The 25638-nt window shown below is 27.8% G+C and overlaps 3 protein-coding genes and 1 pseudogene across 4 annotated transcripts; 2 read left to right on the top strand and 2 right to left on the bottom strand.

The window, feature by feature from the left end:
• Window positions 1–1940: 1940 nt before the first annotated feature.
• Window positions 1941–3258, bottom strand: LOC110643753 (peptidyl-prolyl cis-trans isomerase CYP37, chloroplastic-like; annotated as a pseudogene).
• A 1969-nt stretch (window positions 3259–5227) lies between these two features.
• LOC110643769 (uncharacterized) lies at window positions 5228–8170 on the bottom strand. Its single transcript, XM_021796248.2, has 3 exons — window positions 7657–8170; window positions 6631–7230; window positions 5228–5865 (listed from the first exon to the last, which is right to left on the bottom strand). Exons 2-3 carry the CDS (start codon window positions 7187–7189, stop codon window positions 5483–5485), a joined length of 942 nt encoding a protein of 313 aa, XP_021651940.1. The 5' UTR covers window positions 7190–7230; window positions 7657–8170; the 3' UTR covers window positions 5228–5482.
• An 8233-nt stretch (window positions 8171–16403) lies between these two features.
• LOC110643744 (disease resistance protein RFL1) lies at window positions 16404–18096 on the top strand. Of its 2 annotated transcripts, none has more exons than XM_021796222.2 (2): window positions 16404–16559; window positions 16882–18096. In XM_021796222.2, the coding sequence occupies exon 2, from the start codon at window positions 16904–16906 to the stop codon at window positions 18002–18004; it is 1101 nt and encodes a 366-aa protein (XP_021651914.2). In that variant the 5' UTR covers window positions 16404–16559; window positions 16882–16903; the 3' UTR covers window positions 18005–18096. The 2 variants fall into 2 exon arrangements, with proteins under 2 accessions (XP_021651914.2, XP_021651915.2); XM_021796223.2 differs by lacking the exon at window positions 16404–16559 and adding an exon at window positions 16605–16782.
• Window positions 18097–24704: 6608 nt separating this feature from the next.
• LOC110643745 (uncharacterized) lies at window positions 24705–25427 on the top strand. Its single transcript, XM_021796225.2, has one exon. It carries the CDS (start codon window positions 24984–24986, stop codon window positions 25188–25190), a length of 207 nt encoding a protein of 68 aa, XP_021651917.1. The 5' UTR covers window positions 24705–24983; the 3' UTR covers window positions 25191–25427.
• Window positions 25428–25638: the final 211 nt, after the last annotated feature.

Below are 25638 nucleotides of genomic sequence, written 5' to 3' on the forward strand. Positions count from 1 at the left end.
TCTCTTATCTTTTAATTAAAGTAATTAAACAATAAAAAAAAATAAATTTTTATTTAATTTCTTTTAATTTAATGCATTTCATATCTTAAATTTAGCAAAAGAAAAAACTACTAGTAATAGACAAACTGTAGTATTATACTTATATATTTATAGTAACTTGAAGATTTCATATATGGAGTTAATTGTCCCATTTATAAAATAAAATATTTCATAAGAAAAAAAAAATCCACAAGACTATCTTGCTTCCATTGTTAAATTGATCCAGTAACATGGGGCTGGGGCCATTAGAATACACTCCTGGATAAACATCTCCCAATCATCAGTGTGGGTCCCAAAATGATCTAAATCATCATCCCCAATACATAGTTACTCCACATAAAACTCTGTGGGTGGCCCATAGACAAATTCTACCCATCCAATGGGAATAAAAACTACATCTCTGAAATATCTCTTGGCATAGGTGATTCGAGATAATCTTGTTGCATTTCAATTTTTTTTTTCTAGGCCATGGAAAATTTCAAGGTCACAGTCGAAACAGATAGACATGCTTGTTTGTAGCTGGAGAAAATGTTAATAGTAATAACAATAATCATAATAGTTCCTCGACTTCTTTGAAACAACCTGCACCAAGAAAATCAGGCTGATTGAAAAAGCAACAAATACAAATTAAGAATGAAAAGTTGTTCTGCTAGCTTTGCAGATCGGATCACATCCCACTTTTCATCTGTGAAAGTATGTCTCTCCCACTTAAAAGGTGAACATTTGATTAAAAGGTGAACATTTGATTCAAATTGAACTAAATTAAATCGAATTAAATTATAAAAATTAAATTATATATTTTAGAAACTGAACTGATCGAAATGGATAAAAAATCAAATCGAATCAAATTAAATTGTTCTATTTTAATTCGGTTCGGTTCAAATAGATTGGTTTTGATTTTTTATTATTTTTTAATTTAGACTTAATTTTTAAGTTATTTGATCTATTTTTTACTTTGATTTGAACCTAATAACCATTAATCAATGAAATTAAATAATATATATATATATATATATATAATTAAATATAATTCATAAATTCTCCATAAAAATAAATCAATTCAAAAATTGATTCGGCTTGATTTAGTTCGATTTGAATATATAAAATTATTATTTTGGTTTAGTTCGGTTTAACTGATTTTTTCTTTTCAAAATCGAACCGAACAGAAATAACTAAAATTTTTATAATATAAATCGAACTAAACCGATTGAATCGAATTGATTCGATTCGAATTTAATTTTTCAATTTTTCAGATTGGTTTTGATTTTTGATTATTTTTTAATTTAGACTTAATTTTTAAGTTATTTGATCTATTTTTAACTTTGATTTGAACCTAATAACCATTAATCAATGAAATTAAATAATATATATATATATATAATTAAATATAATTCATAAATTCCCCATAAAAATAAATCAATTCAAAATCGATTCGGCTTGATTTAGTTCGATTTGAATATATAAAATTACTATTTTGGTTTAGTTCGGTTTAACTGATTTTTTCTTTTCAAAATAGAACCGAATAGAAATAACTAAAATTTTTATAATATAAAATCGAACTAAACCGATTGAATCGAATTGATTCGATTCGAATTTAATTTTTATAATATAAAATCGAATCGAACTAAACACTATAATACGTATGCTGACAAGAAATGAATTCTGTAAACGCATACCCCAAAACTGAAAATTTGTCTTTCATCAAAAAGATGACCCTCCTAGGCCAGCCTATAAGAACAGCAATGACTATTTAGGAATTATATGGAAATCTTAACTAGAGAGAAACGGAAAAGATTAATTACACAGAAAACATGTTTAATGTAACTCTGGCTTCTAAATTTTCTTCTTGTTTTAGAGAAGATACCATTTTGAACAGCCAGTTGGACTGCATTTCTTTTATCCTAGAGGTGGAAGAAAAACTGATATGGTGCTGAGTACTCCTAAGAAACCTCACTGTGAGCCATTACAACCGCCAACTGCTCCATCAACAGACTCTGGAAGCACTGGCAACTTCCCACCCTTCCATATGATAACCAAAGAAAATCAAAATTAGACATTGAAATATTATGCTTTCGTAGCTACAATTGGTCCAAAAATAAAAAAACAGGAAATAAACCTGTTGTACCTGCTCACTTAATGTTGTTTTGCACAAGGGCTCAAACTGCCCTGATGGCATTATTTTCAGGGGAACACTGTGAACCAACGTTCTTATCAATCTCATTATCAGTGAGAACAGGTTGGCTAGCGGAGCTGAACTTTGCCCCATCGACTACCTGAACAATTGTCAATTAATAGTTTCTGTTCAATCAGAAGGACACACCCAACATTTCATTACTTTCGATAGAAAACCATATCTGGGAAGAAAATAAAGTGTTATGGATTGAGAATTGGAAACCAAAATTCCAGGAGGCTGAAGTGAGGCTCAACTACCTTGAACAGTTTTGCAAAATTCCCTGCAGTTAATGGCACCGAATATCCATCTAGACCAACCTGAATCCATGGGTAATTGATGATCAGTGGAATTAAAATACATATTAAATAAACTAGTGTCCACTGGAACACATGCTGCTGAAGTTATTGCTATATTATGCTTTACAAGTGCTCAGGCACATTGTTTGGGCTGTACAAAAAATTACTTTGGTGGGTAATCATGAGAGGACAAGAAAATGCCATACCTGAAAGCAATAAATGCAGCATAACAAATTACAATGTCAGCCATCCAAAAATTAGTGCAAATGAATACAAATTATGTGTAGCAACCCTGCAACATGCCCCCGCTGGCTGCCTCAAATAACAACACAAAGGATTATTGGATAAAATATTGTTGTAAAGATGTGGCTAGGCGTCAGTACACTTGAGAGAGAAGAGAGGGAGGGAGAAGGCGACATTTCTAGGGTCCTTTGCTTGATTTATTTCATTAAACCAATAAGACAACTCTTAGCCACAAATTCCTGGCAAAATAAAATAAAATATATTAAATTATGACAGTCTCCTAAAGAATATTACAGATGAATGCAACTGCACATTCTTTGCAAGATTTCAAGAAAATTCAAGCATAAAAGATCCACAAAACCGCATCTGATAATTGTAAAAAATCTAATTAAATTGCAGAGTTACAAGAATTTGACTGGCAATGATCTGATGCTATGAGCTTCTTATCTGATCATACTGAAAGGATACAATACATGCCTTTAGTGCTTTCTTCACATTGCCCTCCATTGTCCCATGAGGCTTTCTGTTTGGAATCCTGAGCAAAATGAAATATCCTCCAGAGAAGTCTGGAAGCCAAAAGCAGGGTTCTCTACAAACCAATTACTTTCAAAGTTAAAAGAAACAACACAAATTCAGCAACTAATAGGAAGCTGTATAGCCTTCATATTTATGTTTGCAGGAATAGCACTTCTCAAAGCAAGTTCTCCAGTTCTTGGGACGTTGGTCTCTGGAAAGTAAAGTTTCGCTTCTGCTGCAGAAATAGACCAAAAGTCCCAACCAATTGAAGGTAGCGGTGAAGAAATTTGCAAGACGATAAGGATCACAGCAATCAGACGCTCAAGTTTCTTAATTTTTTCATAGTGTTTGGTCCATAAAAATTACAAAGCTCCAGTTAGAGTTCATTTCAAAATGAATTTCATTATTTGATAAGACAATTTAAAATACGGAGTTTCATATCTGATAAAATTTCATAATTGAAATTTATTTATCTAATAATGTCTTTTTAACAGAACTCAATCCAAAATAACGTTAGGACTCTGCTTACAAGCTTTGCTTCGGGGCTTCGTGCATTTGGGGTTGTTATTACCCACATAAACTCAAATTGGCTGCAACTTAAGTAAAGTTCAGTATGGATTCCAAAGAGTTGAAATTATTGAGTTGGATTTTGAATGAAGTGAATTTGCATTAACTCAGATGATGAGTGAAACAAGTTTCCTTTCAAGTTAACTTTGATTAGTCAATTTGATTGATAACTCAACATCATCACTAAACTAAATTAATTGGTACCTATTTTCATTCAGATCTTCTTTTCTTTTTTTTTTTTTTTTTAACTATTGTGCGAATATTTTTGAAACTGTGCTCGTAAACACTAGCCATTGTAGTAATACCAAAGAGAAACCTTATTAAATTAATCAAGTTATTTATAAATTAATTGAAATTGATTCATAAAAAATTCAAATTCAACTACTGATTTTTTTTTTTTGGCAAGAAAGAAAGATGAGATGAAGCTAATATTAATTTCAATTCAGTAAAGCAAGCATCTGCAGTGTTCCCCAGGCATCAAGATCTAAAAATAAAATTGAAGAAGAATTAATTAGAAATTAAGTTTGTGATTTTGAAGAAAGGTGGGCACATGGTGCATATGTACTGAGAATAAGTACACTCATGGTGCAATTAAATTTGCTCAGTATAGTTGCCGGTTTTCACGAAGATGAAGCTAATAAAGAATGAGAGTTGTGCAACATCTAGCCCTTTTTGCTTTGATGAATAGAAATTCAAGCTATTTTTTGGGCCCATATTTCACTCAGTTGGGTGTGAGAGCCCATTTTAATTATCACAAGGCAATTGAAATTGTTCAACGCAACTTTCCTAGCAACAATGGGCATAACCCCAAGAATTTAATATCCAAACCTAACTCATTCCCAGTTATCCACACAAACATTTACATATTTCCCTGTCAAAGATCAAGGATTGAGACATCTCAACTACCCCATTACCAAGTCTCTCACCTCTCATCATCCACCAAATTAGTCACTATCTTCTCTTCACTATTGACCTTTTGTGTCACATGATTTGAAAAATGAACAACTAGTATTATTTCAATAGTAGCACTGCCATCTTGTTTTCATTATAATTAGGAAAGCGAAATTTGTTATCATTGAGATTCCAAATAAATCTTGGCGTTAATTTTGTTATCTTAAAAATCAAATAAGGCATCATCTGTGTTTATTGTAAAGTGACTATCAAAATCAAAACTATGCTTAGAAAGAAAAAGTATACAAAGCACAAATAACTAATTTTGGGGTTGCTACTTTTAGTAAAGAAGCAGGAATCTCATCAACTGGCAACACCCTTTTGAAACCTCTTAGGAAAGTAAGGTCTAGAATATTACCATGCTTTTCAACCATAAGCAACTCTCCAGCCAACCCATAACCTTTTTCCCTTCAATCAATTACAACAACTATTGGCACACTAATTTACATAATTAAGCCTTCAATATTTTAATTGATAACCATACATGATAAATATATTAAATATATTTACTTTTAATACATTATCTAGATCGACTTCGTCTCTCCAGATATTTTAAAGTAAATTCATCAGTAACTCGTATATATATATATATATATATATATATATATATTTTAATTCTTTTTCTAGTCTTCTCTTTTGCTTCATTTTTCTTTTTGCATTTTTTTCCCTTTTTTTTTTGATAACTATAACATTTACATCAGCATCTCCAATCCAGCCTAACCTCGCTGAGTCCCCAAACATGCTGATCAGGCTTCCGAAATGACACAATGTGGCTGCTCACCATGAAGGCAGTTACACGCTTCGAAACCCTAATATCCTCCATCTTCAACTCCTGCAGTCGCCGGACGTATTCCGGCACGTGCACTATGTCCCACACAACTCCAATCCCACCAGGTTTCAAAACCCTAACCATCTCACCCAATGCCCTCATTCTCTCTGCTGCTGCCTCCACCGTCCGATGACCATACTCTTTTCCTACAGTATGAACAAACACAGCTGATACCACCACATCAAAATAATTGTCTCCGAATGGTAAGCTCCTCACGTCACCTTCCCTACATGTAACATACTCTCCTACTCCTGTATACATAAATTTATAATTAATCCATTTATTCCACATAACCATCAACTTAATAATTATTTGGACATAAAAATTAATAATTAATCGGATATAGTAGAAGATAATATAAAAAAAAAATCCAGAATTTTAAAATATGAATGTATATTTGAGAATCAAAACGTGATATATTATGAAATGCCAGATTATGAAACGTACTTAATTTACCTAACTTCTGCACTGAAAATTGATATTCAATTTATTTTTAAATGGTATGCATTCGTGATTTAGAGACTGCAAATTGTTAGCAGTCCGTCCTCATACATAATACGAATTATTTAATATAAAATTGTCTTTATATGAAAATAAATTTTATAATTATTAGGTTAAATATTTATATAAAATATTTATAAAATTTATTTAAGTGTATTTAATAAATATATAAATTTATATATAAATATTTAATTTAAAAATATTAAATTTATTTTCATATAAAATCAAGCTTATAATTATTATATTCATATCATGAAATAAAAAATTAACTTGGGTATGTTGAAGAAATTAATTTATTTAATTTCCCAAAACTGGTTCACAAAGTAAACTAAAATTTTCAGAAAATTAGAAATTGCGAAACAAGATTTCAATGGTAAAACAATTTTGAAAACAAGCTGCGGAAGGATCAATAAAATGGATAGTTTTCTAAAATTTACCCCAAATCTCAATGAATCATTTCCGAAAATTAAAAGCAAAATAAGTTCCAAAGTACTAATTAATTGAACAACATCTACCTTCCATGTTGGCAGTTCGGAGCGTAGACAGAGAGGTCCTTTTAGAGCGGTCCAACCCGACAACCCGGCCGGAACTCCCAGTTTTCTTCAACTGGGTGGCCACCGCATTCAACAAAATCCCACGACCGCACCCAATATCGAGAGCCAACTTAACCGAAGACCAATCGTTCACATAGCTCACCATCCTCTGCGCCATATCATGATGTAACGCCACCGAGCTGTAAAAGAAGTTGCCGGCTGCGAAGAACAAGCATATGGCGGACAGCGCCATCACACACCCCGTGAATCCAGCGGCAAAGCGAGCAGCGCCAGTGCTGCTGGCACTGGTGGTGAAAAGAAGAACACCAGTCTCTAGGAGCTTGCAGACCGGATCGAAGTAGAAGAGGAAGAGAATGGATAGAATGGAGAAGAAAATGGCGTGACACAAGAGGAACAGCAAAGTTTGCCACTGGTCCATGCCATAAATTGCATAGATCTGTGTCCAGTCTCTGTTTGTTGATGTGGGTTTGCCCATTTTGTTCTTGTAATGGTGGAAATGAGGTCTCACAGTGAGTGACATTAGCGGAAGTCTCGATTTTGTGCAAGTTATTTAGCTTCAACCTGTAAATTCAAGAGAGTCGTTAGAGGAATTCATGAAGCAAAAGCAAAAATCTATCTGATGAAAAATATAAATATCCTGTGAGAAGATACGAAAGTATCACGGGAAAAGGTCAATAAAAATGAGAATCAAAAGCAAAGCATGAGGAGGAATTAGAGTTTTATTTGGTAAGGAACCAGCAGACATGGAAAGATTACACGGAGAGATTGATTAAATTTTGGGGTTCGGTGAAAAGATTTAATAATTTGAAAACTTTTTTTTTTTCAAATAAAAAAAAATCCGAACAGCCAATGAACTAAAAATAGGAATCCATTAATTGAAAACAATCAAGATTGACTCTCAAAAATTCTGAGACAGGTCAGGGAAAGTAAAACCAAAGAACAATACTAAGCAATTCACCAAAGAACAATTCTGAGCAATTCACTTACCAAAAGATAGAAACAGCAGAATATCTTCTTTTACCAGAACCTGCACAAAGAGTAGCAAATTGGGCACACCCAAAAACTTCTTCCACCTTCGGCTTTTTTTTCCTCCCAATTTATAGGCAACCAAGCAGAACCCAGAAAATCACAAATTCAGATTCTCACACTAACAGTAACAAAATGTCAGTACCACTTGGAAACCATCAGATCCAGTGATTGCAGATACAGAGAATTTTTCTGCCCAATCCCAAAACAGCAAAAGAGAAAAGAAACATAAAAAAAAAAAAGATAACAAAAATAAGAGCTTCAGTACCAGAACTCCCCCCGGCGATGTTTTCAAATCAAAACAGAGTGAATACGAGATAGGAAGAGAAATCAGGGTAATGAATCTGCAAATGTCAGGTTTGTTATGGAAGATAACGATGATATCATCATTTCTATTGCCATAACAAGCATCAAACGCGTCTCAGATTCGTCGTTTTGTGCTATCCAGTTTCAAATGGATTAAAAAAAAAAAAAAAGGAATTCAAATTTGAGCTCCTTTTTTTCTCCCCCAAAAAAAAAATTCCCAGTGGCTTTAGTACTGTAGATGTGTACGGACCTTGTGAGAGCAAAAGAGAGGGGCAGGAGAATGGTTGGCACGCGCAGTCGTGCTATGTATAGGGTTTAGTGGAAGGGGCAAAATGGGAATAAAATAAGTCAGTGATTTGTTACTGAAATTTTGAATTTTGTTATTTTGTACCGGCAGGGATAGCATTGCCTAATTTTATAGTTGGCTTGTAAATTTTGACTTTTCTATGTAGAAAAGTCGGCAGGTTCGCGGTTAAATAATTTAAATATGATGGTTTTGGATCGAGAATTTTTTTTTTTCTTGTAAATCTTCACAAACAATTTATTTTCTTAATAATTAAAGGAGGTCGCATGCTTTGTGTGAAAGCTTAGAGTTTTCACGCAAAGCATTGATGTGTGTTTTTTTTTAGGAGTACATTTTAATAAAGTAATACTTTCATAGATCAAATATTTAATTTAATATAATTAATTTAATTATTTTGATGAAAAATCACAACTGAATTGAGCTTATTTTTATGTTTTGATTACAATTATAATTTTTTTTAATGGCTCATAAATTTAAATAGAGACATAAATAATATTAGCTGCATGACATTACAATTATAATTATAATTTGTGCTTCCCAGTTGTAAATTGGAAAAGAAGGGATGTTATAAAAGAATTTCAATTATGGGTCTATTGATTTTATTTTTGGATGATATGATATCAACTTCAAGTGACAAAAAATATATATAGAGCTACTATACTTCGAAATCCATTTCATAATCACTTTGTCCAAAATTTCTATAAGGACCCCCACCTTTTTATTATTTTCAATTATTCGTTTTCCTTTTTAATTAAAAATGATCTCCACCTGTCCAACTCTTTCTGTCTCCTTTAAATTTTCATTACGATAATTAAGAAAATTTTCATTTAGATTTTATTAAGAGTCTCAAATATAAAAAAAATTAAACAACTTATAAAAATAAAATAACTAATTAATCAATTAATTTTAACTTTTTAATAATAATTGATCTAAATTTAAGCTAACTCATTTCATATCTATTCAATTCAAATTTATAATATAATATTAAAATAAATTTAACTCAATTTAATTTAAGTATTTAATATTGTTGCTGCATACAAAAGTTTAAGATTCCATGAAATGATTTCAAATTTACATTAACGACAACATATAATTTTAACAAATTATAAAGTTAAAGAAAATTGAAATGGAAATAAGGATACAGGTTTGGAATTTCCATTAGTAAAATTAGGAATCAATGAATTTTCTTTAATTTTATTTTGGCACTATTTTTCAAGTCTAATTATAATTTGTCAATAATGAGCATTTTGCCTAATTTAAAAAAAAATTATACAAAAAGAGAGATTTTCCTTTATTTATTATTTTTCTATGACTAATTATTTTTAATGAGTTTTTATTGAATAAAAAAATAATTATAATTTTGCTCTCCCAATTAAAAAAATAAATTATTAACAAAAACATCAAGTGAAATTTTAAGGCATAGAAATGCTTTTCCAATTTGAACGTAGGACACCGCAAATCATGGGGATGGAAAATTAATCAAAGCCGTACAGATGCTGAAATACACATTGAGATAGATTTTTGACCAATCTACATTCATTTCACTACTCCACGTCCACTCAACTTATTTTACTGTTCTAGAATCCGGATATTTAACACTGCCACGTGGAATTCTGCAAGTGAAAATTTGAGTTTCCATGAGAGAGCACATATGTACAATAACTTACTAAATAAAACAATAATTTCACATAGGATGAAACGGTAGAGCAATTAAAATATAAATAAGTGTATATAAATAGAATTTATTAAATAATAATAACTTAATATTTGTTAAAAAAAAGTAACTTTTGATTATTTTTTAATATTTATTTATATTTAATTAGTTTAAAATAGTCTATTTAAAATCATTGCGTCATCTTACTTCATTTTTAGTGAGAGTATGTATTATTTATAAATTTTAAATTAAATTAAAATATTTTTTTAAAATTAATTAAAATTATATTCAATTAAATTCATTTTATTATTTAAATTTAGTATTGACTCTTTACTAAAAATTAAATTAAAACTATGTTGAATAACAATCAAATTACAAATATTAATATAATTATATACAATTAAAATTATTATTATTATTATATACAATTTGATATTATTTTTTATTTATTTATCTTTTTATCGATAAATTTTGTTATAAATATACTAATCACATTACATTTTTTAATTTTAAGTATTTCAATATTTTAAATGTTACATAATATACTTAATTCTTAATTATACATATCTTATAATTAAAAATAGCTAAAAGATACTATGCCTATTAATCATAATTTTAAAAATTAAATGATAATTTAGATATCATTATTCCTGAAAATAATTATATAAAATTATTTTAGAAAATAAATTTAAATAGCACTAAACATAAATTAAAATTAAAATATTAAAAATTAAATTTAATCGAATTAAAATTAAAAAATTAAAAAAATTAAATAAAAATCATATAAAAAATTCAATCCAATTTTATTCATAAATTGAGGATTGAAATCAAAATCTCACTCTTAATTTTGAGTGACCAATCTACCCCTTGGCTTTTTTTGAATTAATGATGCCCATTAGATGCTCACAGTCACATGCTCACTTTTGTCAACTATGTTTATTTAAAAAAAAAAAAAAGAAAACAATATTCTAAAAAGAATTTTTGATTTAGTCTTTCTCCCCCAATAAATATACTCAACCATATCCGCAAATCATCAATGAAAATTAGGGTCAATAAATTATTTAATATAAGCTCGTATTAATGGATTAACATAACTGATGATTGGATTTAATTGATATTATCCATGAATTTAATTGTAATTTATCAAGTTATTCAAACAAATAATTGCAATTTATCAATGCTTGATATGATCATATTGAAAAATTCCTGAAGTTTAAAGGTCATATACAAGTAAAATTTTTTAATAATTAAACTATACTTTTTCAAAATTATCATGATTATACTAGTAAAATATACATTAAATATTTTTATTTATTTATAACGAAAATTAGATATTGGCATTCACTTTTAAAGAGGCTTTAGCTTTATTGCTAGACAGCTGAATCATAATATCATTTATTTATTTATTTATTTTACTTAACAAAATAACACAACATTGATTTTTTATTTATTTATTATTATCATCGTCATTTTATGAAAATAAAATAAATCAAAGGGACTTGTCATATCATACTCAATATAAGGAATAGGACAAAATGGTAAGAAAGAAAAAAACTATTTTTTGTTTTTAGAATTACCGATTATCTTTAAAAATTAAAGAATATTATCAATTTTTTAATTTTACTTTTTATATTTATTATATATAATAAATAATTAAATGAGATTTAAAAAATAATTTTAGTAATTATTAATATATTTTTATAAAAATAAATTATTTAATAATTTTTAATTATTATATAAAATTTAAATACGATATATAAAAGTAAATAGAAATAATAATAAATGGATGGGACATATTCAAGTCATAGTAAAAAAAATAAATAAAAGTAGGGTCCATAACAAATCAAAGTAAGAAAAAAAAGGGAAGAACGCGTCGTTGGCAGGATGACAAAGGCATGACATTTATTTCTTGACATTTGCTTTGACGATGTGCACAAAGCACTATCACCGACTCTAAACGCCATTAATTACAAGCCATTCCAAAAAACCCTCTCTCTTTCTTCGTAAATTAGAACTCTGTCAACTTGTTTTGTAGTTCGATGATATCAGCTACATACCTATTCATCCGTTTTCATCCTCCTACGTATTTTAATATATTATTCTAGCTAATAATATGTTACTAATTTGCCGCAAGCAACATTAGAAGTTTCAGTTTCAACAATTAAAAAAAATAAAGTTATAATAAATAAATACATAATATATGTCATACTTTAGGAAGTTGGGTTTAGTATGTACAAGTACCAGGTCAATCTATGGCATTGGATTGCAGTACGAAATGGCATACGGCATTCAATGGTGACTGGCGAAGGATCTGTGGGTGCAAATGGTATTCACATCATTTTCTTGCTAATTCAAGTACTTTCTTTGAAGCTTCGGTAGAAGAAAAATTCTTAGTTATGTTATGTATATACGAATAAATAAATTCTTACTTGTTAGACAATCGATCATTATGTTATGTATCTTACTTATTTATATGTTATATCTATACAAGAATTCTAATGGCAAACATTTTGAAAACTCTATCAAAATGGAGTGAGAGATTTATAAGGCCTTATTTTAATGTTATGAATGGAGGAAAAGACCTTTCCCAGTTCTAGTGTATCACCATATATATATCCCTGCTAATGACTCGAATAACTTCGCTTGAAAATTAATTAAACAGGAAAAGCGAAGCTAATACACGTGCCAATAATGCTTCCCCAGATGGCCACGTTGTTCTTGCTCATCTTGATGGCATATAAGTAGAGAAATTAATTATTATGTGACCAACATAAACATTACTTTCAACTAATTAAAAAGCATTAATCAAAATGTATAGACTCTTAATTTGGGAACATATATATGCATGTAAAGCTTCCACATAACCCACACTTTAATTTGGTCTGTTCTATTTGTAATGTTTTTTTTTCTATCTTTTATTTATTAAATTCTGGAATTATATAGACATAAAATCATTTCTAATTGAGGAAAATGGCATACAACCAAAGTTTTTTTTTTTCCCAGTATAATTAAATATGAAATTATAAACTCCAGTTGATTGATTGAACTGGTGACGTCTTATAATATATCTTCCAACACAACCTACAGTCATCACCAAGTCCGAAATGAAAAGGGAACCCATGTGATATGGTCGAAATTCGATAGCATTCTTGAAAAAACAGTGGCCCTAAACACAGGGCAGTAGTGTCGGCACACCTCTCCATCCCACAACAACACACAACCTCTAGGTCCGCTACCCTATGATTATATTTATATTTATGTTTCTAACTGGGTAAGGTCTATATCTATAATACATGTAGTATTAATTATATTTTGTGACGAGTGAAAAAATTAAAACACATTGCATCATTGAACTCTCTCACGTGACTGCATGCAGATTGTTTTTCTATTTTAATTATACATGATAGGAGATCTTAATTATTATACATCTTCACTCCACGAAATTTAATTTAAGAAAATAAATTTATTATCTTTTTATTTATTTAAACTATGATTTATAGAAATAAATATACATATTTTTCCTCTTACTATTATTTAACAATTAATTTATGAAAATAGTGTAAATAATTATCCACATAAAATTAATGCTTAGTATATTCATTAATTAAGGGCTCTTGATATGTTCACCAAGTTGGCAACGATGGGTATCCCGGATGGTAGATCTGTTTGGGACTAAGCCATTAGAATTGAAGGGCCTCTTGTTCAAAACGATCATCTTGTTACTTTTTCTTATAAAATAATTTCATTTCCTAAAAGAAAAAATTCCTAAAAGAAAAAAAAAAATCAGCCTTTCATTAAAGTCATAAAAAAATATCTCAATTAGTGATCTAATTGTACATATACAGTTGCGAATTAATAGGTTTTGGAAGTATTGAATGCTGTTATGGTTAGATAGATAGCTAGGTAAAGATAATGCTTCACATCAATTGATGGTACCTGGAACTAAAATTTTGCATTATATCTGATCAGGACCCATAATTAAAATGAAATTTTCTTTTTCTTTTTGGGAGCAAAAGTTGAATGAATGTTAAATAATGGCAATAAGCCAAATAATGGGTTAAAAGTGGCCAAACAAATGGTTTTATGGCAAAACCATTGACTATGGCTTCAATATTTTGTATTTAATATATATATATTTCCATGATTTTGACCTAATACACTAATATCTAAAGCTATTTTCAATGCATGGACCAAAGATAAAATAAATGTTATAATAGCAAGACTCTCTCCGTAGGAATAGAACAAAATTCCAAGTGTTACAAATCATTATCGTTACCAAGAAAGAGTCAAGGAGAGCACCAATGGGAATTAGTATTAACATGTGCTAAAGACTAGTGTATTATCTTAATTAAGCCACGACTAACCTAGCCTAACCCAATAATAATCATGCAGGATATATCAAACCTAACATTGAATATTTGTGGTTCGAATCAAAAGGCCTATGAATTCCATGGCTGGCTTCATGTTCCAAGAAAAAAAAAAAAAAAACCAAGTGCATAATCAATTTAAATAAATTGGGAATTTGTCAAACAAGGATATATTAATTTAATTAAATCAAGTGGCTATATATAAATTAAAAGAAATTTATTTATGAAAACTATTTTAGTCGGCTGTACTAAAGGATTGTAGGAGAAAGAAAAGGTCAAAGTCAGCAAGAGATGGAATTATTTGGGTCCTATTCTCGGGCAATTAATTAATGGAAAAATTTTTACGTACACCAATTTATTATAAATTCAAAGATAAATACACATCGATACTTATATATAAAATAAATAAAATTTATATATTTATATTTTTAATTTATAATAAATTAGAACTGGGTAAGAAAGTAATTGAAACATTAGTAAGTATTTCTTTTGTAATCGGGTCTTAATGCTTGATTGGGTTTTGGGTGTTGCCTTTAAGTTGAGGCCCCTTATTGGGATTACGAAATCAGATGACTCAAGTTAATATATAGAAAATTATGTTTGATTTTTGGATAAAAGTTTTGTAAATTTTATCACTTTTAGAAGATTTTTATCAGTCACTACTAATTTTATATAATTAGAAAAGTAAGTTTCGATTTTTTTTTAATGTAAGAATACGGGTGTTTGTTTAATGTAAAAAAAAGTTTAAAAAATTAATTAAATTTTATTTACACTTGACATGTAACTAAGATATGAAAAAAAAAAAAATTCAAATGTTTACTTGGCGCATTTTCAATGAACATTTTAAAAACTCATGAATATATGTGTATTTTAAGAGCTGAAAATTATTTTTAATCTTGAATAAAACCTATCCTGACATTCACAAACGGACAAGGCTCAAGAAAGACGTCCGTTAGCCATAGGGTGAGTTTGATTTATAATTTAATGGACGTAAAATAAATATGAGGGACTGCATTATTTCACTAAAATGGCTAACTATTAAGAGTTTATTTAGTATTATTATTGAGGGAGTATTAAAAAATATTTAAAATTAAATTTAATAAATTTTAATTATAAAAATATTAAAATAAAAAAATAATTTTTTTAAATTATTTTTTTAATAATATGTAAAATAATATTTTTATTAAAAAAATAATTTTAATTCTGTAAAATAAGTACTCCATACAATGGAGCATCACCTTTAAACACAAATATTCGACTTTTCTTGTTTATAGAATTTTTTTTTTTTCCTGATATTTATAGTATGTTATCAGATGGAAAAGTACTAATTGACCCTTTATTTTGTGGCAAAGCTCATTGGCATGAAATAAGAGGTATTCCGAATATTGAAATTCAGTTGTAATCGCTTGATTGATTCAGCATTGCAACAGTGTTTATTATACTGAAGAGGAACTATTGGACTGCGTACGTAGCAAGTAGGGGCAAGCCGCTTGATCTTCATTGCCATTTTTTGATTCATTCCATCCACCACTGTGTTGCACATGTCAATTAACGCAGCTTCTCTTCTTGATTATATTTTGGATCTTCAAGAAACAGATACTTCTCTTTTGTTCTTTTTCTGGATTTCATAAACATTTTCTTTTTGATATTTTCGCTATTGAAAATCAGATATTGCATGTCGTGAACTGGTAAGGATGCAAATTTCCCTTATTGCTCATAAATACTTTTCAGTCCTGTTCTACACGTTTTGGTTACTGCCTCGTGCTTTTGGATGAAAAAAGATTTTATTTTCCCCCTCTTTGTTAATATTTAGCATTTGAGAATATAAAACTGTAAGAAAATAGAAAATTTTCTTTTAGATTATGGGTGGCTAGAAAAATTTAAAATTCACAATTATAACACCTCCAGAATTCATTCATGATTGTAGAAAGAAATGTGGTTGTCAGCTAACAATCATCACTTAAGGCTTCATAATTTGATATAATCCATATATTTTTCAATTGGACTCAGTTACGGCCCATCTTCTCTCACATAAATCTAACCAAGCTCAAATCTGCATAGGCCCAGTCTACAATAATGTTGCTTCCGGGAAAGTGTCAGGAGACTCAGGAGGACTGGGACTACATTACGTTGACTTTTGCATTTGCTTCGGCCAAGTCTTCGTCCCGTTCTTTCTTGGATTTCTTTTTGAGGAGTTTCATTGTTCTTGGTTTCTCCACTCATAATCTGGCAGGTATGTAATAACTCTATGCCCTCACAAACTATGGGTTTTATTATTTTTTTTGTGTTGCAGCGGTTTGCTTACCTGGTTTCTTCTTCTATATATATGTTTCATTTTTCTGCTGTTTTTACCCTTTTTTTTTTTTAACAAAATTTGTTGTTGAATTAATATATTAGGATTACCTATGAGATTAATTTCGGTCATCTCTGATTGATTAAATTCTCTTTCATCCTCGGTAAATCTTCACATTGGCTAAAATCTCTTTTTGAATGCTTCTATTATATTCTTCTCTGGCATCTATTATGGCGGTTTTAACATCTGGGTTTTTTTTTAGGCATCATGTAGTGCAATAGAGAATGGAGTTTTTGGAGAACATATTGGGCAAAGTGGAGGTCTTTAACAACTTATGGCCATTTGTTACCTATCACAACGCTATCGTTGAAGGTAGGCAAACTCTCAAGAGAAATTTGAAAACTTTGTGTTCTTTAGAGGACGATATTAACAAAACACTCGAAGTTGCCGAGTTTCATTCTGGAAAGAAGCGAAAGAGGGAAGTTGAAAATTGGTTAGGAAGTGTTCAAAGAAAGAAAAATGATGTGCAAGTCATGGAACAACAAATCGGAGATCGAAAATATTCATTAGCACCATGGTGGAAAACGCGTCTTCAGAAGGAAATTCGTGAAGTAGAAGAGCTTTGTGAGCAGGGAAAATTTGATAGTCTTCTGCTTGATGTAAATGAAACTAGTGGAGTGGAATTATTGACAACAAAATTGGTGGGTCAAAATTCAAATGAAGTCTTAGGAAGAATCTGGGCATGCTTGATGAATGAACAAGTGCTAAGAATTGGTGTTTCTGGAGTAGAGGGAGTTGGAAAAACAGAGATTATGGTGCATATATATAATCAACTCCTTCAAGATGAAACTTTTGATCATGTTTACCTGGTCGCTTTATCTGGTGATTTCAGCATTCACAAGTTGCAGAGTGATATTGCCAGCGAAGTAGGGCTTGATCTCTTTGATGAGGAAGATACAAGGAAGAGGGCAGCAAAGTTACATAAAGGACTTGTAAGAAGAAATAAATGTGTGCTCATCTTAGATGGTCTTTCAAGTTACTTTGATCAAGAAGAGATTGGAATTCCTATTCAAGTGGGTAGATGCAAGCTAATCATCAGCACTCGATCCTTAAGGTTGTGTCAAAGGATGGGCTGCCAGCAACCTATTGAAATTGAGCCACTTCCTTTCAGAGAAGCAGAGATCTTATTTAAGAAAAATATTGGGCTTGCAAACTTCTTTACTCCAAGTGTTGAGCAGATTGCAAAGCAAATTGTAAAAGAATGTGGAGGTTTGCCTGGTAAAATTATTGGTACTGCTGAGAGAATGAGGGGAGTAAATGATATAACTGAGTGGAGATACATGTTGAACGAACTCTCTGCGTGTAGAGGCAGCTTCAGTGTATAAGACTTTGCTTCTTCAAACTCTTTTATTGTTAATGAAATATATGAAGTATTAATTTGTTATTAAAATTTATATTAATGATTTATTTTTCATCATCTATATAGTATATAAATGTATGGAGTGAAGAAATATTAGCTTTGAATAAATTGCTCTTCATTATTTATAGTATTTTATAATTATATTTTTTTAATATTTAATTTAATTTTATAATTTATATAAATTTAAAATTCTTAATTTTATGTGTATTTAAATTTAATTTAATTAAATTTTTATTATAATATAATTTTAAATAAAATTTTATAAAAATACATTTTATATTATTTACAGAAGGTATTTCATTTATATGAGTAATTTTTTAAAAGAATTCTAATAAATTTTTACCAATAACTTATAATTATTTAAATAAAATTATTTTAATATAATTATATTTGAATTTATGTATAAGAATAAGAAAAGAAATTAATTTTTATCAATCAAAAATATAATTTTTTTATTAATATTTTTGAAATTTTTATTTAATTTAATTTGTTATAAGTTTATTAAAAAATTTTATATAAAATAAATTTATATTTTTCTTAATTATATATATATATTTCTAAAATTCTTAATTATTACATTAATATATAAATTAAATCTAATTAAAATTGAATTTATGAGTATTATGTAAAACTACTAATTGATCAGCTATATATATATATATATATATATATATATGCAATTACATTTAAATTTACATAAAATAATAAAAGAAATTAATTTTATCAGTTAAACATATAAATTTTTTATTAATGTTTGTGAAATTTTCATTTAATTTAATTTTTTATAAGTTTATTAAAAAAATATTTTATATAAAATATTTTTATATTTATCTTAATTATATATATATATATATATATTTAAAATTTTTAATTATTTTATTAATATATAAATTAATTTTAATTAAAATTAAATTTACGAGGATTATGTAAAACTACTAATTGATAAGTATATATATATTCAACAACGGATGAAAGAATTCATATTTATTATTTATAAAAAAAATTTAAGTAGTATGTAATAAATATTAAAATTATATGAATCTGAAATTTTTAAATAAAATAAAATTACAAACAAAGTATAAAAAGAATTATATATATGAGAAAAAATATTTAAATAGATAAATATATATTATTTAAAAAATTAAAAATTAACATAATATTTTAAGTTTAAATTTATTATAAAATTAATATAATTAATAGGATGATTATAGTTTATAATACTGATTTTTTTTATTTTAAAATAATATATTATTAAAAGTTTGAAAATATTAATGTTTGTGTATATAAAAAAATAATATTGTTTAATTTTTTAATATTATAATATTATCTTATTTAATAAATAGTATATATATATATATATATAAAGAATTAAAAATCATACTTTAAATATAAAATTATTATTTTAATTTAATAAATTTATATTTAAATATAAATATAACATTAAATCATTTAATAAAATTTTTATTTATTTATATTCAATAACTTTATTTACTGAAATTTAATATTTACCGTAAATCGAATAATTATTTCTACATTTTTTACGGTAACTATTTTAATTAAAAATAATAATATATTAACGTTAATATTTTTTTTATTTTATTAACATCTAATTTTTTTATTTTTTATGCAAAAAGAATATTTTAATTATTAATTTATTGTTTATAAATAATTTATTAACATTAATATATTTTTCAATCTTATTTTTAAATTTTTTCTTCATATCATAAGAAATAAATTATATAAAATATTATATATCTAATAAAAATTAATAATATTGATACTTATTGATATAGATGTATGTAATTGATTTTGTTAAATAAAATTAAAAAATTTAAATTTAAAATAAATAAAAATAAAAAAATTTAACATTGAAATTATATCAAATTAAATTTATTTTATTTTTATATATAAATTCTTAAATAGTATTTAAAAAAATTTAAAATTTTCACGTTAATTATATATATTTTATAAAAATTATAAAATGGTAAAAATTAATTAGTTTTGATAAACTCAATATTTATGAACTAATAAAATAATAAATAGTTAAATTTATATATTTATAAAATTCTTACAACTATAAAATTATATTATAATAATAATTTTTTCACTATAAATTTTACCTTTATAATTTCTTATTTCTATTACTATACTTTCATTTTCTTTAACTTAGTTTGAAAATAATTAGTGTATATATAATATAAATATAATGAAAAATAAAAAATTATATAATAATAATAATATAAAAATTAAAAAAAATAATATATAAAAATATTAAATTATGAATACATACAATGAATACAGAAAATATACAATTTACATTTTAAAAAAAAAATTGAGTTATTTATAAAGGGATTAAATAATTTTAATCGCAAATCTTTATCCTATTTTCCTTTGAGTATAGATAATAGTTAATTAAGTCTCATTTTCTAGATAAATTTATATATATGACATCTTTAATGTGGGCTTCAGCCTTCAATGATGGTAAGCCTAAGAGAGAAGCTTATACATGTTAAGCCCAACATCTTCATCATTCAAACTCAATGGGCCTATCTATCTCTAACACGTTACTCAAACATATATGGTAATTAAAAGGCAATTTTTGAATATGCAAACTGAACATAAAAAGTATATTCCTAAAATACTCATTTAAAAACAAAATTTTGAGCCTCAATTAGCATATAAAAAATTTTAATATACAAGTTGTTATAGCTAGCTAGCCGAATGTGAACATTATAATGTGTTTTGTCAAAATTAGTTGCGTTAGTGAAAATCTCTGACTCATTCCAGTTTCTGAATTTTCTAAGTTCTAAACCTAATTGCATGAAAATTTAGATTAGATAGCAACATTTATCTGTATATATTAGATATTTCTTCTCACAATTAAATTAGCATGAGTCGATCAAATGGAGCTTGCGTATATTGTCCATCATTTATTGCATGCCATGACTTTTGATAGATCCTTCATTAAATAAATTAGTATATATTGTCCATCATTAAATAAATTCATGATTAAGAATTTAATTCTTGATATCTCAATTTCAAATTTAAATTTGTTAAAGTTTTTCACGAGCGAGCGATATATAAATTCTATTATAAATTCTAATGATGTATGAATTCTCTTTGATCATGAGATAGAGAAACTCCTCATTTCCCTAAACTTATTATAACAAAAAAAATCAATAATTTATTTTTTTTATTTAATTTCGATTAAAATTTAATAAATTATTTAACACAAGAGGACTAATGAGTCATAGTAATCCATAATTTATTATTTTTAAATGTAAATAAACAATTAAAGTAAATAGAAAATTGGCAAGTAGAGAATGATAGCCTTAAGGTTAACATGTTAATTATTTGAGAATTTTCTATTTCTAATTACAGCAACCAAAAATGAGTTTGCACATACTCGATGTTAATTAATTAAAAGTGACCCAACATCCTTTAATCCACCAAAGCTGTATACATATGTAAAGGAAAACACATGGGTCCAACAGGAAAAATTGGGTTTCTGTGTTGATGAAAGAATAATTAATTCGCTTCCACTTGAGACGTTTCAATTTATTTCGAAAATGAGGAAACAAATTGCATAATGACTATGCAACTGACGTCTACCTGTTGGGCGTTTCAAATATGATTCATATTTTTTCTTTAATTAAAATAATAAAAATTCATTCATATTCAATAATAAATTGATTTAATTATAAGCGATTCATATATTAAATAATTTTGATAATTTAAATATTTATTTTGTTTTATTACAAAATGACATGTAATAGAATGGGAATAAAATAATTATTCTATATATTGAATAATTATTTTTAAAATTTATTCAAATTTAAATTTAGAATATTATTTTATATATTAAATATTCCACATTAATTAGGCATAATTTATGGGTAATGGACCCTCATAAAAATTAGACAATCATCCCATTAAGCTAGATTTTGAGTGTATATTGGATCCGGTATTTTTTTTCATGGCAAATCCTCTCTAATCGGTGTTTGAGTATTTTATAAGTATTTTATGCCCTAAGTATTAGCCCTCAACGTGAGAGGTGTTACGTGTCTTGAATAATATGCCTCATATAAAGATTTGAGCAATCCTCTTTCTTAAGTTAGCTTTTAATAATAATTAAATTAGTTTGATCCATTTTCTCTATATTATAGAATAATAATTTTGTAATTTTATTTTTTTTTATAAAGTTTTAAAATGACAATAGTTATTATATGTAACTTTTTGGGTTACATATTATACAAAAATTTTAAGTTAATATGATGTTAATGTAGAATACATAGTTATTGCATTCTTATACCGTTTCATTTCATGCAAAAATTAAATAAGTCAATTTACTTATTGGGCATTATTAGAGTGTTTACATTATAATTTATATATAAAAAAAAGGTTTAAATACTAATAATTTGTTATTTTAAAATATTAAAATGATGAGGATCATGATAATGATAAAAGTTGAAGTAATCCTCTAAAGTTGACAGGTTATAGGATAGATCAAGGAATTTGGTTGCTTTCTTTATGACATCAAGTTTTTTTTTTTTTTTTAAGAAAATCAATAATATAGAAACAATGAATTGGGGTTAACTCTCAACTAAAAGTTAATTCGAGAAAAGAAATTTGTTCAATTCTTATATTTAATACAAAGTTTTTATCTCAAACTAATATAGAATAATACATCTGGCCACTCACATTTAGATATAAATATCTGAAGCATAAAGTTTGCAGGTAAACACATTTAAGAATGACTCAATATTAAAGGAGACTAAATTTTGATAATATATAGAAAAAATGAATTAGGCCTAATTTCATGCTAAAAGTTAATTTAAAGAGAAAAGATATGCTAAGTCTTAATGCACCAAAGATTGGCTACATCACATTAATCTCATTTCGTCTTCACAAATGGATGTCCCCTTGCTTTCTTGAGGAGAGTTTCTTCTTTGTTAGAAGAGTGGAGAGTCCTCTGGCTCACGGATCTTTTCAGATAAGGTTTTCGACTAACCCATTTTATGCAATTATGTGGTCCATTTGGCTTGCAAGGAATGATTTGATCTTTAATGGCAAAGACACTAACACACTTGAGCTATGCACTTTGATCCTTCATCGTTTGTCTATTTGGATGAAAGTTCTAGATGATGGTTTTCCCTTCTCAACTACTGATTTGCTTACAACTTCAGAATCTATTAGAGCATGGACTAATCCTATCAAGCATCGTCCATCCATCTCATGTATCGCTCCCCCACTCACAAGTATAAAATGGAATGTCAATGGTTCATCATTGGGGAAGCCTTGTAAGAGTGCTGTGGGAGGTGTTTTGTATGACTCCAATGGTAAATTTCTCTGTGTGTTTTCTTATCCAGTTAGAATTTTAGATTCAAATGCAGCTGTTTATGTGCTATTTTGAAAGCCTTGGAAATTTCAGTATCCTTGCCCTTGATGTTTCAATCTATAGCTTCTATCCTCTTGGAATCAGATTCCAAAAATGTTGTAGGGTAATGGCTCCTGACTCTGGTCCATAGAAAATTTCCTCAGTTACTAATTAGAATGTTGAATTTATGAAGCCATTACCCCTGTTCTGGTCTCTCAAACACTTCACGAAGCAAACCCAATTGCCAAACAAGGGTTAAGTCGCTCAGTGGATTTTGTTGCATCCTTCTAAGCTTGAATCATGTTGTTTGATTTGTTTTTCTTTGATGGTTCTATTGTCTTGTTTATTGGATTAATTTTTGTGTGTTATGGCTTTCATCTTTTAGATGTCATGTACTCTTTCGAGTGTTTTTCTCATTTAGGTTCTTTTCATTTAGCATAGCGTTTTCTAAGTTTAGTGTATATAATGAATTTGCTAACTTAGGTTTAGTTGGAAACATATATGCTAAGTTTTTCTTTATACTTAAATTAATAAACTTTTTTTATTTATTAAAATAATGAAAAAAAAAATTTGCTAAGTCTTATATTTAGTATACAATTTTTATCAAATCAAAGTGGGACAATAAATAATGTTGTTAATAAATTATATATGATAATCTCTCAATACATAGAGATATATTAAAATTCATCAGTGGATTATAAATGGGATATAAATCATTTGTTTTCAGAGCCCAATTAATCAAAATATAAATATTATAAAAAAGATCGTATAGCAAGTCTTATGATCCACACATTAAAAGAAAAGGTGGCTGTCATATGTAGGAATTTAATAGAAGCATATATAGGCACATTACATCCATCTGAATATTGCTTAATTTACGATTAAATTATATGAACTGATCATATATAACAATGATTGCATGAGAAAAACTTATGCCATCAATTTTTTCTAAGGGTTGAAATTAAATCTGATTTTGTTAAATGATTAAAATATATATTTTTAATCACTTAATTAAATTAAATTAGATAAATTATGGTATTAATTGAAAAAAAATTTTGTAAAAAATAATTAATTACAACACAAATGATGGGATCAACACATATTTTAGACTTTTTAAAGTATAATTGAGATAAAATATAAGTAATTTATAAATAAAATATACAAAATTTAAGAGATATATTAGATGATGAAATGAGTAAAAGTAAGAAAGTGATGGTAAATAGAGCGGACGATAGCAATTAAGAAAACTATCAAACGTTATTATTGCATCACAAAATCGTAGTTGGGCTCTGGTTTATGTGACCCAACGACCCATTTCACAATCCAATTAATTTACGCACCCCAACTGTATTATTGTACCCTTGCAATGATCATGATTTCTGGAGCAGGTTAATGCATCATGAAAACTATACTTGCAACTCCTTCTTCCATGTGTCCATCATCCAAGGGCTTGCATCATTGCCGCCGACTCCATTAATAGCTCGACCCTTAATTAAGACATTCCTATGTATTTGTTTGGCTTCCCATACCACTCAAACCTGAAATATTTAATAACTTTCTTATCCTCATGGTTTGTTTCTGTTTCTTGGTGGACCAAAGAAGGAAGATTAGGAGAAGCAAGCCGGTGGCCGGATCATGTTCGCGCTGCGGCCGCGGAGCTAGCGTGGCTGACATGAGAACTGCAACAAGGTTTTGTTATATTCCAGTTTATTGGAAATCTTGGAAAGCTATTATTTGTACATTTTGTGGAGCTATTCTTAAATCTTACAGATAGATGCTTTTGAGCTATATATCAGATTTAGTTCATGACTGCAATAGACACTCTTTTCTATCCTTTTCCGTCTTTTGTTTACTGCTTTATAATTCAGTATACATGTATGATATACAGATCAGGAAACTCGGTCTGTATTGATTTCATTTCCATCTTTTTCTTGCTTTAGCTACATTTTTATGTATTGCTCCACTGTGGTTTCTTTAGCAAAATAGTGGAAGAGAATTTCGCTTTCAGCTATATTACGGTAAGAGTTGCGAGCTTGAGATCATGCGATTTATATTTGATATGTATTTGAATATGTAGTTTCAGTTAGTAAGAATTCAATCTTGAAAGATCTCTTGGAAAAATTTCCCATGTATGAGAACTTCTAAAGACCCTAGCTAGCTAGATGGATGTTATGTTAGAATAAGGTTGTTGGAATTAAAAGAAAAACAGTAACGTGGAAAGA

The sequence above is a fragment of the Hevea brasiliensis genome, chromosome 15, assembly GCF_030052815.1.
Source record: "Hevea brasiliensis isolate MT/VB/25A 57/8 chromosome 15, ASM3005281v1, whole genome shotgun sequence".
Classification (NCBI taxonomy): Eukaryota; Viridiplantae; Streptophyta; class Magnoliopsida; order Malpighiales; family Euphorbiaceae; genus Hevea; species Hevea brasiliensis.